Source organism: Rhipicephalus sanguineus, chromosome 2 (genome assembly GCF_013339695.2).
Source record: "Rhipicephalus sanguineus isolate Rsan-2018 chromosome 2, BIME_Rsan_1.4, whole genome shotgun sequence".
Lineage (NCBI taxonomy): Eukaryota > Metazoa > Arthropoda > Arachnida > Ixodida > Ixodidae > Rhipicephalus > Rhipicephalus sanguineus.
The window spans coordinates 87,514,719-87,531,877 of record NC_051177.1 but is presented as its reverse complement, the minus strand read 5'-3'; the positions used below and the strand labels follow the sequence as shown (position 1 = coordinate 87,531,877).

General features: G+C 43.5%; 1 protein-coding gene across 1 annotated transcript; it reads left to right on the top strand.

Annotated features, from left to right (window-relative positions):
* Nucleotides 1-246: 246 nt before the first annotated feature.
* LOC119383311 (TAF5-like RNA polymerase II p300/CBP-associated factor-associated factor 65 kDa subunit 5L) lies at nt 247-16,331 on the top strand. The gene is made up of 14 exons (XM_037651389.2): nt 247-430; nt 587-744; nt 1,182-1,300; nt 1,813-1,942; nt 2,193-2,256; nt 2,344-2,398; nt 3,511-3,745; nt 4,539-4,724; nt 7,725-7,822; nt 9,243-9,324; nt 11,154-11,265; nt 11,975-12,143; nt 15,292-15,475; nt 15,980-16,331. The coding sequence occupies exons 1-14, from the start codon at nt 362-364 to the stop codon at nt 16,137-16,139; spliced, it is 1,821 nt and encodes a 606-aa protein (XP_037507317.1). The 5' UTR covers nt 247-361; the 3' UTR covers nt 16,140-16,331.
* The last annotated feature ends 828 nt before the right edge of the window (nt 16,332-17,159 follow it).

Sequence of the window (17,159 nt, the reverse complement as noted above, 5' to 3'; positions counted from 1 at the left end):
ACATTGTAACAATATGCATTTTCGCATTTCCCGCGCACACACACTCCCATACACAGCCCGCCGCGGGCCCGTCGCGCTACAGTCGTACAAATGCTAAAAAATAAAAGGCAACTTAAATGTTCGGGAAAACTGTACTGGTTCAGCTCAAACCCGACGTGACCAAACATTACCGACGTTGCTTTCACGGCTGTAAATTAGGCTCCTTTACGGCTTTGGATTCTGTGTTGCGCGTATCGCTGGCGACATCAGTCGCTGAATGGACGTTTGTGTTTTTTTTTTAGGCGGCTCGATGCGGATCGAGCGCACGTTAAGCGTTAAAAAGAGTGTAAACATGTGACATTCACTCCAATGATTGCCAACTATGAAGAAGAACAGAAACGAAATGGTTGCTGCAGCAGTCGGTCGCTACTTAAAAGGAAGGCAGTACATGGTAATCACTATTTTGGCAAAGTATAAGCACGGTGGGGATTCGCGTAAAGTTGTCCGGAGAAGAAACCTTTTGACAGTATACTTGCTGCTGACTAATAGCGTCATGTTTGATTTCATTCAAGATCTATAGAATGATAAGGACAATGTTGCTTCGCAGGACTGCGATTCCTTCAAGAAAGCTGACGTGAAGCTGCAGCAAAGCGTAGCCGACTATGCATTGAATGGAACGGTGGCTTCCGAGACGGGAGCCAAAAATGTTCTAAGCTACAGCCCTGTAAATAAGGATGCTCAAGCTGTAGAGCAGCAGTTTAGCAAGTAAGTTACTTTATTGCAGCATAGTTTGAACTTTAGGCAATTGCCGAGTCTTTTCCTGTTTGTTTTAGTTCTCTTTTTCTCTCTGGAAAAGTGTGCTACTTGTAGGCTGCATCGCTCATAGTGTACAGAGCCTACAGGTCTCGGTTTTTAATGTCAAGTAGCTGTCCATCTGCCGATAAGTACGTTCACACGTACTTTTTTTTTTTAATAGCAGTTAACAAACTTCTAAAAAAAAAAGAAAAATGCGCGGTAGTGTAGCTGTCAATGCTCGTCGTCGTATGAACAACCTACGGAGCAGTTCTTTCTGCAAAGCTATCATTACGTGATTTCTCTTAAAAAAAAAAAAAGTTGACTACTACATCTGTGTGCCGCTTTTGCCGCTATCTGCGAAGCAGTTTCGTTAGTCGTGCTACCTTTTTTTTTTTTTCCACGTGCAGGCTCAAGAACTTCATTGCCGACGCTTGCGAACCCTTCAAGTCCGAACTCACCTTCATGTTGTTCCCAGTGTTTGTGCATTTGTACCTTGAACTCATCAGCAATGGTCAAAAGTCTTCAGGTAGTTCACTTTGGTTGTATTTACGTATGCTTTATTCATCGGCCTGCCACGCTTGCTTAAATGCCTACTGAATAGCACAATCACAAGTAATAGTCCTGTGTCTTCTTCCATTTTGCATGACACACTACTTGCATTCTGCATCTAATCAGCTCGTGACTTTTATTTTCACGTGACTGTTGTATCTTCCATGGCATGCAAATTGTAGCTCTTGTTGGCATTTAGATGACTTAAACAAGCTGATCATAACCCACAGAAAAAAAGAGGCACATTTCCTGTTATGTGCTAATAGTATTGCTACGAGAGCTTATGACAAGTTCGGAGTGCTTTCGCAGATACAGACCTCAACTTGAACTGTTAGTGATGTTGTGAGAAAGGGCCTGCATCTTCTGTGCCTATAGTTTCCCTTATTTTGTGTGCCATGGCCTAATGTGACTGCTGTTTTTGTGATATTCTCTGTTTTCCTGCCCATGCACTGACAAGGCCTATTCTTCCTTTTCAAATGGTGACCACAGCTCAGAAGTTTCACAATCGTCATCGAAGCACATTTCAATCATCAGACCAATATCGTATGATCATGGACATGCTGCCCAGCATAACTTCTGCATCAGATGTACCGTCCCATCCTCATGTAAAAGAATTCAGGTAATATATCTTTTCGTGTGATGATTCTGATGCTCTTGTAAACTCTTTAGTGGCGAGAATCTAGTAATAGGTGGTGAGAGGTTTGAACAACCCTCCTCTTACCCTATGGCAACGTTAGGGCTTCGCCGTTATTGACATGCTTAGAATGGGAATGTGAAACACATTATGATGATTATTGTGAACAAGCTTTTATGCGAGTGAAAAGAAGTCGTGTTCGTAAAGTGAAACTTGTTTCCCCCTTGTTTTTCAGAGAAAACAAGTATTCGGTAAAACTCTCGGATGACAGCTTGGAGTATGTTTTAAATTTTTTGAGGGTAAGAAATCTTGTCCTGGGGTATGGTGTGCTGTCTCATGAAGGGACAGATTATCCTCCAGGCTAATTTTTCCTCCTTGTTTTCTAGGATAGCGACAACCTCATTTTGCTACAAGTCTTCAACTTGCACATTGACATTGATGGTGAGAGCATGCACATACAAGAGGCACATTTTTATTTGTTCAGTCTCTCATTGATTCGTATGTTACAGAAGTGGCTGTTATGAATGAATTCTTTCTATGTATCCAGGCCATGCTTGGGTACATCTAAACTGCTTTATGCAGTCTTATTAGTTGCTTCAAGTACTTTTGCCAAGGCCGTCTAAATCTTTTCCAGCGCTGCAGTGTATTGATTGCTTTAGGGACACACATATTTCTTTTAATCTAGCATCTTTATCACTGCAAATTGGGTTCTTTATCCACTTTTGCAAGAATTATGTAGTATGAGTAAACATCGTAACAAAGGAGCGACAGTGGCTAAACTCCAGGACAGTGGGACCAAGAAGCATTTCTACATGTATGAAGGCCACACATACGTTACCATAGCAACATAATAGCTGTAGCAATCTATAGCTTCCACTGCAAGCATTTGCATTGAGCTTCTGCTTTGATGGTATTTTATCATTTTAGTTATGAAACTGTTGGTGAATGCCTTTACAGAGGTGCACATAACATAATCAGAAAGAATTGCACAAAACCAGCAGAGCTGGGGAAACAGGGGAATAGCAAATGAACACATCCGTGATTGTTGCTTTTGCTCAGTTGCTCATCCGCCTATGTGATCTCATGTTGATGCTTCTGTTTGACTGACATTGTATGCGAAACAGTGACTCACATGCGATCAGTCTGTTCAGGCATACGTGATAATCATAATAAGAATACACGTTTCACATACATATTGTGCAGGCAGTCACTCAAGCAAAATGTCACTGAATTAATTTTCTCATTGTGTATTGTTCTAAGTGTTGCGTTTTTCTTTTGCTGCACATGCGTTGAATATTGCTTTTTCGCTGACTTTGTTCTTTCATTTCTCGAAAATCTAACACTAATTCTTAAAAAATAAATAGCTCAATAACTAATCTTGCGTCCTTTATGTGCACAGTATTAGGCAGTGCGTGGTTCTCTAATGAACAGTTTGCAAATTACGTAACTTGCCCAATCTGTTTGCATAGCACTCCACCAAGGGAGCCCGTGCATCTGTATCTATAAATAAATGCTATGTTGAGCGTTTCTGTATTCTGTCCTTCAAATTGCAGTACAGCTTGCGCATGAAAAAATGAATGGGGATGCGCAAGCCTTGGGCTTGCAGCAGCAGTTGGTCTCATCATCGACAGCAGCGAGAGCTGGCAGTGCTGATAACAAGCAGGCACCTTCCATTGAACACTGCAAGGAATCATTAACCTCCTTACGTCAGGCCATCAAGAACGTCAAGGAAGGGGCCCCCTGCATTCCTTCCATCTGCCTCTACACGGTCAACGACCGTCTGTCTGGGTAAGCACAACATAGAGCAACGTGCATCTCGTGCGAGGCATTTACTTTCGCAGAACAAAGATCGGTGTTTGATAAATTCCATCAGTCGCAGTTTGTTCAGAGTAGTGCTTTTCAAGCCTAGTAATTTTTCTAACTTAGTATTGAATACTGTACAAGTTAGCGTTATGTGTAATGTATGTTGACTAGATGCATACTTTGAAGTTCTTCACTACGCGTGATGCCATTAAAAACCATAAGCCCAACCACCAGGACGGGCTGTCGGTGAAAAACAAGTAAAAGGCGCTAAGATTTTGAGATGTCTTAAAGTGTTTTTTTTTTTTCATTTTTGTCTCATTATTGCCACAGTTCCATAAAGGTTTTGGCAATCAGGTGGGCCGATTCCCTTCTTCCTGGAATTCTAGCTCTGAACTTTTTGAAACGGACTAAGTCTCTGTGTGAGCTGGTGGTATATTGGAAGTTTGACCGCAGTGAGCCATTCCTGAAACCGCGGCTTTAGGTGTTGAAACAGTTGAACCTAATTACAATGATGTCGCATCCAATGTTACAATATATTTTCATTATGTCCTGTACTACTATAAGTACATATTCGTTACAGGTTGATGTTTGCGTGGAATTTTTTAAATTGACTTTGTTGTATGTTATAGCCCATTAATATCAGATATTGCTACATGGAAGCACAACTGTATTTTAGCACGCAGTGGTAGTCGACCATTAAGTCACCAATGTTGTAGAATGCCTTTGTTCTGAAACCATCTTGAGAATGTTCTTTCTTCCACATTTTTCTCGCAAACAGGCTCTGTTCGGCGTCGCAAGTGGAAGACGGCAGCCTCTTGGCTTGTGGCTTTGAAGACTCATCTATTCGGCTCTGGAGTCTGCTGCCACGTCCCCTCAGGACAGACCCACCCGATGTGGACATCAGCAGAGTCAGGCTGTACTGCGATGATGACGAGATGGGTCACTGCGGCGCACCCCAGGAGAGGTTTGTCCTGTGTACGAATGTATCAGCCTTGTGTGCCATTTAAAAGGGCTTTTAAAGAAATATGCTCCGCTTGTCTGATATTCAAAAGTGTCACTTTCCAAAGTATATTTTCCAACTATAGTCGGTTACAACATGAGAGTAAGTACAAGCTCTGCCCCGTGAATTGCGACGCGCCTGCCGTTAATCTGTGCGAGAGACTTGTGTTAGGTTGTATCTGTTCTAATCGTAAGTACTTTTTCGCTGCTAATGTAAACACAGGCGCATTACGAATAAAAGGTCGACATCGCTACTTAAAATATCACGTTTGGCTGAGCAGTGATGTCGGAATCTTTGCTGAAATTTGTCACGAAGCTCAAGTTTTCGACCGAAAACCAGTGACACAAACACGTGTCTGAATAGGAAACTTGCCTACAGGACTCTCACTAAAAGTGCTTGATGTCACCGAAATTATCTAATGCATTTGAATAGGATATCTATGCAAATTCTCTCTTGCTGGGACAGGGATGCCTGTGGGCGGAGCTTACATTTATTCCCAGGTTCTAACCGTCTATAATAAGCCTCATGTGAGTGAAGTTAAGGAGGAAGGCCTTGTTTTCATTGTCTTCAATTTTTTTTTTATTGTGCTTACTGCACTCGAAGATATGTCAGTTTGCCAAAGCAAAGAAATGCACTTTTTAGTTCTGTCCATCGCTGATTTGACTCATTGTGTTGGCACGGTCTTCTGCAGTTGGCGAAAAGTCGAGAACTCTGAATATATCTCTTTCGTGGTTCCACTGCCAGAGTCCCAAGGTTTTTTTGCTGAACGGCATTTTACAGCAGACTCTTAAAGCCTGACCACACATAGCCGTTGCAGCGCGCCAGCACGTGGCATTTAGACGAGGCGCGTGGCTACAGGAAGCTGGATGCCCCCTCTCTCCGCAGGGAGAGGGCGCGGCGGCGCCAAGGCTAAAAGCCACGCGCTGCAAAGCGTGCGTGTGGTCAGGCCTTTAAATGTACAGACTGTTCTACACTTAAGGGAAAGCTTGTAGCGCATTGCAATGTGCTTCGAGTTTTCCCCTAAGTGTGAAACAGCCTGTACATTCAATTTGTATTAAAGGGTCCGTCAACTGGCCAGAGCATGTGATTAAATCCTGGTGGAAATTAAAAGACTGTGAATTATAGTGATAGATTCAAGCACCTTTTTCGCGATCTGAGTAGGATTTATATATTTAAATCATGTTAAAATGTCGCAAAAGAAAAACGGTATGTCACACAGCCTAGTGGAAGAGCCTTGAAGCTGGATTACAGAGTTGTTCACTTTGCTGTACGTAGTCTGATGCTTTCATGTGCATCATAATTAGTGCTCAAAATTAGAGTATGTCTCTTATTATCTATCCCCACTCAATTCTGTGCTGCTTGCAAGGGAAAAGGAGTTGCATGCTGGGAGGCAGCGCTGCCTTCGCAACAACTAGTGGCACAAATATGAACCGCTGTCGCGCTCACCTCCCATTATTTGCAGCATGTGCTGTGTGTATACGACTTCATAGTAGCCTCAGATAGAAAAATTTTGATTATAGATGTTTCATGGCGTTTTCTGCTTTATCATTCCATAATTAGACCCCCTCATCGGTAAGCGTTCCGTTGCGCTAAAGAAAACAGGTGCTATAAAAATTGGTTTTCCGCCACATTAATTGAAGGTCCCAAGGACTTGTCATTGAACGTTGAATGCTCGAGAGGGCACCTGTAAATGTACATGGGAGCCTGCATATCAAGTATTGGCATGTTTAAAGGGACCGACAACCAACTTTTGTGGTACCCGTTTTCTTGAGTGCAATGGGAAGCTTACCGGTCAGAGCTTCTAATCACGGAGTGGTAACGCGGAGAATGCCGTAAAACATTTGTAATCAGAGTTTTTCGATCTGCAGCGATTATGCAGTCTTAATATTACATGCTGCAAACAGTGAGAGGTGAGCGCGATAGCGATTATACGCCAGCAGTGGTGACAAGTTATGCCCTAAGTATGAAAAGGCAATATTACGTTTGCAAAGCCTGCGGTGCCGCGACTACTGCTTTCTAGCCTATTAAATTATTTTACAATAGTTATAGCGTTTTTCTGGGGCTTCTTATAGAAGTACTTTGGCCGTACACAGGTCGCTTTATCACATTTTAGTCAAGCCAAGCCAAGCTAAGCCTTCGAAAACGAAACAAGTGGTAGGATACACCAGCAGTGCTGTTCATGAAGTCGTAGCAATCCTCCACAGAACAGTAAGTCGATGGCATTTTGCGAGCAGCAGCGCAAACTCGCGTGCTACTCTTCAAAAGTCCGATACGACGAGAGCAGACGAGAGTCGAGCTACGCAGGAAACGCCGCCGGACGCCGCGCGCATGCGCCGCAGCCTCCGTTTCGCTGGAAGCCACGAAAGCAGCGCCGCATCTCATGCTTTACTTCTTTTACCTTAGAAACAAACGGGAATTGACAATAACATACATATTCAGATTTTCAGCCCTCGTTCTGGTGCGTGTAAAAGCATTAAGACTACGTACAACAAAGTGCTTAAGACTGCATACGTCTGGTTCATGGCGCTCGCGCTAGGCTGCGCGACATACCGGTTTTCGTTACTTTTAAACGCGATTTAAAAATATAAATCCTACTCAGATCGCGAAAAGTATTCTGGAATCTGTCACTATAATTCACGGCCTTTTCATTTCTACCAGGATCTAATCACCCGTTCTGGCCAGTTGTCGGTCTCTTTAACCATGCTGCTCTGATCTGGAAGGCCAGAAAGGTTTAATTGATCGAATTCACCACAAGTCTCTGGCCTCAAGATGTCAGGCCAAGTAAAATTTTAAGACGAGCTTCAAGCTTGAATGGTCAAAATTCGAAGTATTCTGACGCAACTTGAAATGACAGCAGTTTTGTAAAAGGAATAAAACTCGCGAGTAAATTGTTTGAGTGCATATGTGATTTCTTTGGGTGAGAAGCCCACAACCTGAAGCAAGTGTTTTGTTTCACATTGCCAGTGATAGCAGATTGCTGCGAGGCCACCGCGGCCCCGTGTATGACCTTGACTTCCTGCCTGGAAAAGAGTTGATGCTATCGTGCTCCGAAGACACCACAGGCAAGTTCACAGATGCCTCTAGCAGCAGCATTGCTTGGTGCTGTAATACCGATTTTGTTGCCAAAATAAGGGAAGGCCAGGGGTTTGTCGCATAGAAAGGCAGGTGGAAAAATGAACTTCGAGCAAACTATAACTACTGTGGAATCGTTAACAGCCGTAACTACTCCCCTGTTTGGTTTTCTAAACTACTTGAGTTTCATACACTCCTAATTTCGATGTGTTGGCTGTTCTCGGTGCCTCTTGTGGATTATGTCCAGCTATGGTACTCTTTGCCCTATATGCTAATGTTAAATGCACTGTTGGCATCAGGGGCGTAGCCAAGGGGGGGGGGGGGTTGGGGGGTTCAAACCCCCCCCGAAATTTTTCAGTTTTGCTTGTGTATAATACACGCACACATACAAACGCACGCACGAACATACATAAAGTATGGTTGAACCCCCCCCCGAAAAAAATTTCTGGCTACGCCCCTGGTTGGCATTGAAAAGCTTAGAGGAAACATGATTGGAGAGAAAACACTTTCCTCATTTAAGAGCCGTACGGCCAGACGTAAGTAGAAACGAGATATCGAAGTGTGTGGAACAAGGTGTAACAAAAAAGAACAAATGTTTTTTTGTGTTTTACCCTTCGCTGCACTTATTTTGACTTCTACGCAACAATTAGTTGAACATTGTATTTTTCTGAAGCAGAACTTGACATTTTTTTGCAACCCATGACAGACGTCCTGGTGCCAACTGGAAACCAAGAAACTTTTTATATTTGGCTTTTCTGGGTGCTGCAAAATGGAATTTACTTGAGTGTTACTGAGTGGCAGAGCAGTGGCCACCCCTAAAAGATTAGATGGCATTTGTTGCCATTGGAAGAATAGAGGTTTCTGTAACCGATAGCAGTGAGGAAAGAAGATGGCTTTTAAGGGCTCGTGTTTCTTTGTTAGACACAATATTAATGATAACTAACAGACAGTAATGCCAAGGAAAGTATAGGAGATGTTATTTGCAATAATTGGGATATAAATGTGAAGAAAGTAAAGTGGACGAAAAGATAACTTGCCGCCGGCAGGGACTGAACCTGCGACCTTTGAATAACGCGTCTGAGTTGGATCATTTGAAATTGGAAAAATGTGGTAAAGTGGCAAAGTAATGACAAGTGCACTAACTATCAAATACACTCTACAGCAGCTGTTGCTATACTTTTCCATGTGACAGCCCATGATTGACACTTGAGTGTCAGATAGTCACTTAAGTGTTACTGCCTAACAAAAGTATAAAAAGTCTTAGCACTGAAGGGATCCAGGTCTTCATCCCCTCACATGTATATAGCTGGACAAATTGGAGCAATGCATTTAGAGAATATGATACTGCAAGCACTTCGCACAAAAGCTTTTCTTTCTTATGTCCCCCCCCCCCCTCTTCTTATTTTGCAGTGCGAGCGTGGAGCTTAAAAACTCACAGCAATGTTTCCATCTACCGAGGTCACTCATATCCTGTCTGGGACCTTGATGTTGGGTATGAGAAGCCTTTCTTTCGGGATTTGAAGTTTTGGTTCACACTCTTAGAGCTTTGCACTTGATCTATTGCCAGTGCTGCTGTTTTCCCTTAATGCATCGCAAACCAGGTGCAGGTGTTATTTTGACTTCTACAGTCGAACCCGGGTATATCGAACTCGCCAAAAAACGTTTATTAGTTCGATATATGGCATAATTCGATATAGGCCCGCTATAGGATTTTGACACAAAGGCACATAACATTAAGAAAAGTACTTTATTAATATGGTGGCTTACTTGCGTGCCCTACTTTGGAACAAAATAGTCCTGGATTTTCTTCTGTGTCAACGACTTCGCTGCCTGCGACAGCACGCACGCCTCCACATTGTCCAATGAGTCGGAGCAGCTGAGGCCGCAACCTTCCACATTTACGCAATAGCGCCGGACCAACGCAAGTGCACTAATCACTTCGGAGGATGTAGGCAATGGGCCATCGTCAATTTACGGTAATAGCTGACGGTAATAGCTCGATCATAGGGCCGGACACCGGGATGTTTCGCAACCGAACGTCCACAAACCATTTGTAAACGGCCGCTTCAACATCTTCGTACACAGCAGTGCGCACATGTCGGGCGCCACGGGCACCTGGCCTTTTGTCCGACTTGGCCCTGATGTCTGCCTTGTTCTTCAGGATAGTACTCAAGGTGCTCCTTGGAATTTTGTACGCGGCGGCGACGTCGGACTTCTTTTCACCGCGCTCGACCCGATTTATGATTTCGAGTTTCGCGGCGAACGGCAAATTCTGCCTCTTTGCACAAGTCATGACGACAGCGCGCCAATAAAGTTCACAGAGCACCAACAGGCAACACCACCAGCACGGACCACGCTGAATGAGGACTCGAAAACAGGCAGCAGCAGGCACACAAGCATAAAGAAAGAAAAAATGGCGCTCACTTCTACCGCCTCCGCGCCTCGAAGAAAGCACGACGGTCTCTGATTGGCTGTAAGCGCTGCGAGCGGGCCAGGATCATTTCTTGCAGGGGGGTGTTCGCCCGTGCACAACCGGGTCTAAACCACTTTTTCTAGGGTGGCGCCGGCAGTTTTCCCCGCCACCGCGAGGGAAAGCCAACTTGCTGGGGCACTTTTGAGGCACATGGAGCTTGATATATCGGTTGTCGTTGCTATTTTGGTTCGATGTAACAGTAACTTTTGCTATGTATTCTCAATGTAAATTTACCGTGTTTAGAAATTGTTCGATATACGGGATAATTTGATATAAACGGGTTCGATATAGTCGGGCTCGACTGTATAACTCTTTCAAGGCCTCTTTGTACATACTTGCTTTAAAGTACATATGTTTAGTTTGGCTCTGCGAAGTAGTGCTAGCTCGTCTTATGCCCGCATTGTCGGCCAACTCTTTTACTGGTAGCACTGTGGGAACGTGTAAATGTAGCCCCTTTACTGGCTTGGCTATGACTGAGCTCTAGTGCATTAATTACATTACACAGGACATTACACAGGAGCGCCACTTTCAATTGTGTTCAAACGCGAGTGGAAAAGCATTTTGTTCTATTGTGGCTTTGAAATTGCCTGCATTCCCTTTCTTGAGACTTGGGATTTTTTGTGCTGCTTTCTATTATAGCTATGCAAAGTAGACTAGGTTAATTAGTTAAAAAAGCCTGCTTTAATTAAGGCCTGGCTTTGTTGTAGGCCTCCTGTCTGTTCATTCATAGTGAACCAGTGTGTAGAGCACCTGTGTCACGTCCTTTTGTTGAAGCTGCGGCTTTCGTTTGAGCCTGTAAGTGTTGTGTAATGTTTCAGGGTTTCACTATAGTTGTGCGGTGTATGCAGGCCATTGGGGTTGTACTTTGCCACGGCGTCAAAAGACAGCACGGCAAAGATCTGGACACTTGAGAGAACGTACCCACTGAGGATACTAGCTGGCCACAACATGGACGTGGATGTAAGGCTTTCACTGTTTGTCAAGGCTTTGTAAGTTTGCACAGTTCTATACATACCATGGTTCTATGATCAGCTGGTCACAGCCTTGGAGTTGCTCTGTGTGAGAAGAAGAACAGTGTAATCTCTAGGTGTATCTGTCGTAAGTGATAATGCACTGTTGTGCCTGCATATATGTGACTGCAGTGACTGCATATATGTGGGATTAGAAGCCACTTCTGTGTTTGCTTTTGTGTATCCAATTTACTGCATACTACATAACATGAACTAGAAGCCACTTATGTGTTTGCTTTTGTGTATCGAATTTACTGCATACTACATAACATGAACTAGCGAAAGCTAGTGGCTTAGTTCCTCTGTCACAGCGCTACCTAATATGAGGCCGCGGGTTCGATTCTCGGCTGTGGTGGCTGCATTTCAACAGGGACGAAATACTTGGATTTTGGTGCATGTTAAAGAAATTTTACAGGTGTTCAAAACTAATCTAGAGTCGCTGAATGCAACATGCCTCGCAACCAGATGGTACCTTTGGCACACAGAATGTCGATATTAAATTTCTTTAAAACAAATGTAATTGAAATTTTGGTGCCCACTTGTGTTGCCTCTTGATCTAACTTGTCTTTCGTATTCTTTGCGCTGTGCACCACTATATGAGACCACCTGCAATATAGTGATTAATTTGAGTGCCTGTGTCCTCTTGATTTCTCGTACAGTGCGTGAAGTTCCATCCCAACAGCAACTACGTGGCGACTGGTTCGAGTGACCGGTGCCTGCGGCTCTGGTCAGTGCAGGACGGCCGGGTGGTGCGCAGTTTGCCTGCTCACCGGGGAACCATCTTTGCTCTCGCCTTCTCTCCCGACGGGCAGCTGCTTGCCTCAGCTGGTGAGGACAAGCTGCTGATGTCAGTTTGACTCAGCCCTCTTCAGTGAATCGCATTGAGCTTTTACGGCTTACAGAAACCGTGGAGCATGTTGAGCCACGTCAGTTTTAGATCTTGGGGAGCTCAATTTTTAATGCGGAGCAGTTTAAGAGACCACCCTGTTGTCGTCTCATGTCTCGCATTGGTGTCACACAGGTTTTGTCTCACGTTGGTGTCATGAACTTTTGATGCACATAAGCTGAGCAGACTGCACATTTGGAACAGCAGTGAGTGCTTGCCCGTTAATTTCAGTGTTGCCGAAGTGCTAATTTGTTTGTCCGAGTCAGCAAAGCGACAGCGAAACGCCAGCGTCGGGGGTTAGATCTATGGAAAAGAAAATTGGAGGTGAAACGCCAGTGCCAGGAGTTCGACGCACCGCGCACAGAGCAGCAAACAGTAGAAAACAATAGACTAGAGCTGTGCGAATAGCAAAATTTTGGGTGCGAAGGGAATTCGAATAATGAAGTGTGGGTGCGAATCGAATCGAATATTTTTCGAATATTTTTTTAATATTTCTCGAATATTGTTCGAATACTTCGAAGCGAAATTACAGAAAAAAAAAGTTAGAGAGGATTCCTAAGCATGTTCTTATGAGATAGCAACATGAAAGTGTTTCTTTTCGCTAGGTTGATGAAGCACTGGCGGGGTGGTGCTTCATAGTTGTCTTATCAAGAATAAGGCAATGTAGAGGCCAAATTTTATTTATGCACATGATTTGGTGCAACCAAAGTGTTGCCGACAACACTTTACACGTGACAGGCAAACATGCCATTTCCTCAGTTCCAAATCTGCACTCGTAGACATCGATATTAATTAATTAATTAATTAATTAATTTAAACTGTCGATCCCATCAGGGATCTTCACAGGAAGGGCATATTGAATTGTTACAATATAACAATACAAATAGCAAAAATTCAATTACACACAAAGAAAATATATATAAGAACATCTGAAATTTTCAATGCTAAAAAGCTTCGGCTTCCAATTTATCGGACTTCCTGCCCAAATTTCAGGTCCAAAACAGTATTAATTGAGCCCCCACCTCTGCCACATCTTTCATCTCCATGTCGGAACCAGCGTTTTCTTGAGTTAGTACATTTTTGCGACCGTAGCAGAGCTTGAAAGGCAACTTTGCCGCAATACTGGGGTGTAATGAGGTGAAGCATATTGAAATTCTAGGAACCACTTCCAATCGGACGTTGACTGTGTCTTGGCAAAGTTCGATCGTAACGGAGCTTGAAAGGCAGCTTTGCCGCAATGACGGGGTGTAATGAGGTGAAGCATATTAAAAATCTGAAGGGGTCACTTTCAATCGGACGTTGACTGTATTTGTTTTTGGGAAGTTCGAATAGTAAAATTCCAGTGCGAATCGAATCGAATAGCAAACAATATTCGAAAAATATTCGAAATTTCGTATATTCGCACACCCCTACAATAGACCATAGAACAGAATATACTAGATAGATAATCTGAAAACAAATCAGGTAACCACCAGAGAAGAACAGAAAAGGATAGAAAATATCACATGATCAACAAGAAGAAGCTGAGAAGAGCAGGTAAACACAAGATAACCACAAGGGAAACACGGGTGAATCAATACTCCGCTGTTTGTACAGCTTTCACTTGGGGTGCAACTGGCATTGATTCTTTTTTTTTTTTTGAGTCATCCGAAGTTGAATTAAGTGTCACTGAATGATTTAAGCTGCAGCCACATGAAACGTATTTCCACTGTGAATCAGGCACGACATTGCTTGGTGTTGATAGAGCTATGTTTTTCTTTGCAGCGAGCATTCTGTAATCTCCAAAGCAGCACATTTCCACATCGGTTGTCCGGTTAAAGATTAACCTAAAGATTAACTCCAACGAATTCTGAGACCGCATGAGACGCCAACTTTCAGATATCGCAGAGAGGGAGGAATCTTTTTGCAAAATTGGGCGGTTGAAATATCAGCAGAAGTGTCGTGACAAGCTTACAAGAATGGTTGTCTTTGGTATCGAAACTGAAGAAAACGCTGCCGTTACCACTTGCTGGCAGTGATGCATGATAAGCGGGCACCGACATATCTCAGAGGTGGCTTGCCTGGACCTATGTCACAGCGACAATCACCAGATGCATGCTTTATTTTCTTAGGTGCTGTTCAAAGGCTGGTAAGAAAACTACAAGCAAAGCCCGCAAAAATGAAATCACACAACAACGAAATTCTTGTGACGAAATAATTCCCAGTCCCTGGCAAATGCTTGTATGATTCAATGCATCTTGCATTTCTCAAGAACGAAATGTTGCTAAACTGCAATCCCGCAACAATGAAATATACGGGACGTTTTCCCACACATTTTCTGCTAGTATTTGCCCCGCACTTAACTTGCATTAAGCACCACTGCATTGCGCATGTGTGGGTGCCACTATCCTTGTTTAAAAAATCTGCACTGTGTCAGAAGCAGTCGCATGTGCCAGATTTCACTTGTTTAGACAGATTTTTTCTTTATGCACAGGCAGATTACAGTGTAGCCACATCGCCTTTCATGCTAGCGGATGGCTGCTCGCTGTTTACCTTTTGTGGGCTGCCATGCGCAAGTGATTTTGCTCGTGCACGTGAAGTTTCTCTTGCCATTCGAAGAAAAGGTCCAGGACCTATTTTAGTGACGTTCTGCGGCAGCCGCACAATGATGCGGGCAATCAGCAACAGACGATGCTTGCCATGGCTAAGTCGGTGCTTTTGTTGGACGCTTTCGAAATGATGCAGGCATTCCTCGTAATGTGCAATGACAGTGTCGCATAGGTAATACAAATTGCTGCATTATGAAGAATGATTTGTGTGTTTACCACATGAAAACGGTCGTCAAGGCAATCTAACTGAATTTTTGGCACTAAATTTTCTTTTTGCCGACTGTTTCCATATTTTTACTGTATTTTTTTTGCGATAAGAAAATTCTCGCAACAGCGAAATTTTTTGCTACAAGGAAATTGTCACGAAAGCGAAATTTATTACTTTCCCCGCGCATGTCGTTATTGTGGGGTTCAACTGTATACCATTACCAGCCCTTAGTCGATTGGCCACTGGAGGAGACGTGGTTTGACATACTTTATTAATATACTCTGCCACACGCAGGTGAGGACCGCAGGATCAAAGTATGGGACCTGGGGAGCTCTAGCTTACTCAAGGAGCTGCGAGGCCACACGGACGCAGTCTACAGCATCTCTTTCAGTCGTGATGGCTCAGTGCTTGCCTCTGGTGGTGCAGAGCCACTTGTTCACCTCTGGGACCTTCGACGCAGCGTTGGATCTTCACCGAGGTGCGTGTCTGTGAGGCATCCTGAGATCTTATCACAAAAGCTACTTCTGCAGTATTGCATATGAATGGGTTAGCTGGAATATGCTGTGTTGCATGTAACTACACTGTTTCAATTGCAGCGAGTCTTTTTTTTTGCGTTGCTCAAGTGCATGGATTATTGTTTTTTTGTGTGTGTTTTGTGAGGTACCTGCATGCTCATCCACACAGGTATTTGTCACGTCAGTGATTGTCTTGTCTACACAAAATGGTTTATAACTGTCTTAAAATACAGGTTAAGAGTATATACAGGAAGCAAGACAAGTGACCGACCAAAAAAATGAAGTCTTGATAAGAGCGAAATCATTATCACAGAAATCATTATTGAGCTTAATGTAGTTGGCAAACCTTGTATTATCTTGCCTTCTTTCTGTCCTGTAACGATGCGCCATGCACACGTTCTTTGCAAGCGCACACACACGTGAAAGCTTATTGTGAATACCAACTCGTGCCTTTGCCGCCTTTGCAGTGACGCAGATCCCAATGGCCACATGTCTCCGGAGCATCTGGCAAGCTTTCCCACATCCACATCTGCACTTCATCTGGTGCGATACGCACCTCGAAACCTCCTCACCCTTGCTGGTTCTGCAGCGGCTGGTACCGGTGCCGACATCTCTTCCATTTCTTGACACATTTGGTGCACTAAACACAAGGCCAAGTTCGCAAGCTCTCGAGCCACTGGAAACCCACCGTGCCGCGTTCTGCCTTCTTGCTCATTCAGTGCTGAAAGACATTCGGGCCGAGAGACAGCCACGGAGACTCACAGTGCCACAAATTTTCTTGTGCTTGTTTAAAAAAGAAATATAATGGATTTTGATGGACTCACTATGCTGTGTCAATTGCTTTTATGTGAACAGAATTCAGCCAGCTGAATTCGATGTTGCATCTGTATTAGAAATTTATATTAGAAAAATTTGTGCCACTCCCCAGTTTTATAACAGGTATTTTTTGGTGTCAAAATACTTTAAAATTTCATGGTATTTGTGGAGGTGCAACCTCATGTGAGAGAGATGAGAGAGACAAACCAGGCATGTGCTCCTTCCAATATTCATTGTTATTTTCAGTAACAGGTTTTCTGTCTTCGCGCATAGTGTTAATGCTCAGGGGCAAAGTTCCTGGTGAGTAAAAAAAAATGCTTGTCATAGGCTTTAGTAGATCAATTTCCAGTTCTCAGTTTTTCATCTTCAGCATATTGTGAGAAATTCACACACGCTGTTGACATGTAGCGAGGCACTGACTGCCCAAGTGCTGCACCAATTTCGTGGCGTGGCGTGTAATCTCAAGTCATGCAACACATTTGAAAAGTGCTTCACAATGTTCACACAAGGCAATGTTTCAGCTATTCATATAAGAATATAAAATAGAACAATTCTCTAGGCAGAGTGCTGGGCACACGCACTTTCTAATTTAAATCTGGACGTCTAGACCACTCGGCCACAAAATGAGCAAAGTGATGTATTAACGCAATAGCATTAAAGAGCTCGTTTCGCAGAAATTCCGGTGTCGGCGACGGCGTTGTTTGTGAGCAAAAAATCAGTGTTGTCCGTGAGCGAAAATTCGAGGCAGATGCAAATAAAGAAATATAATAAAGAATCTTTGGTTCAAGTGGGACCGGGATTTTAACCTGCAACCCCTCGCTACATGGTGTG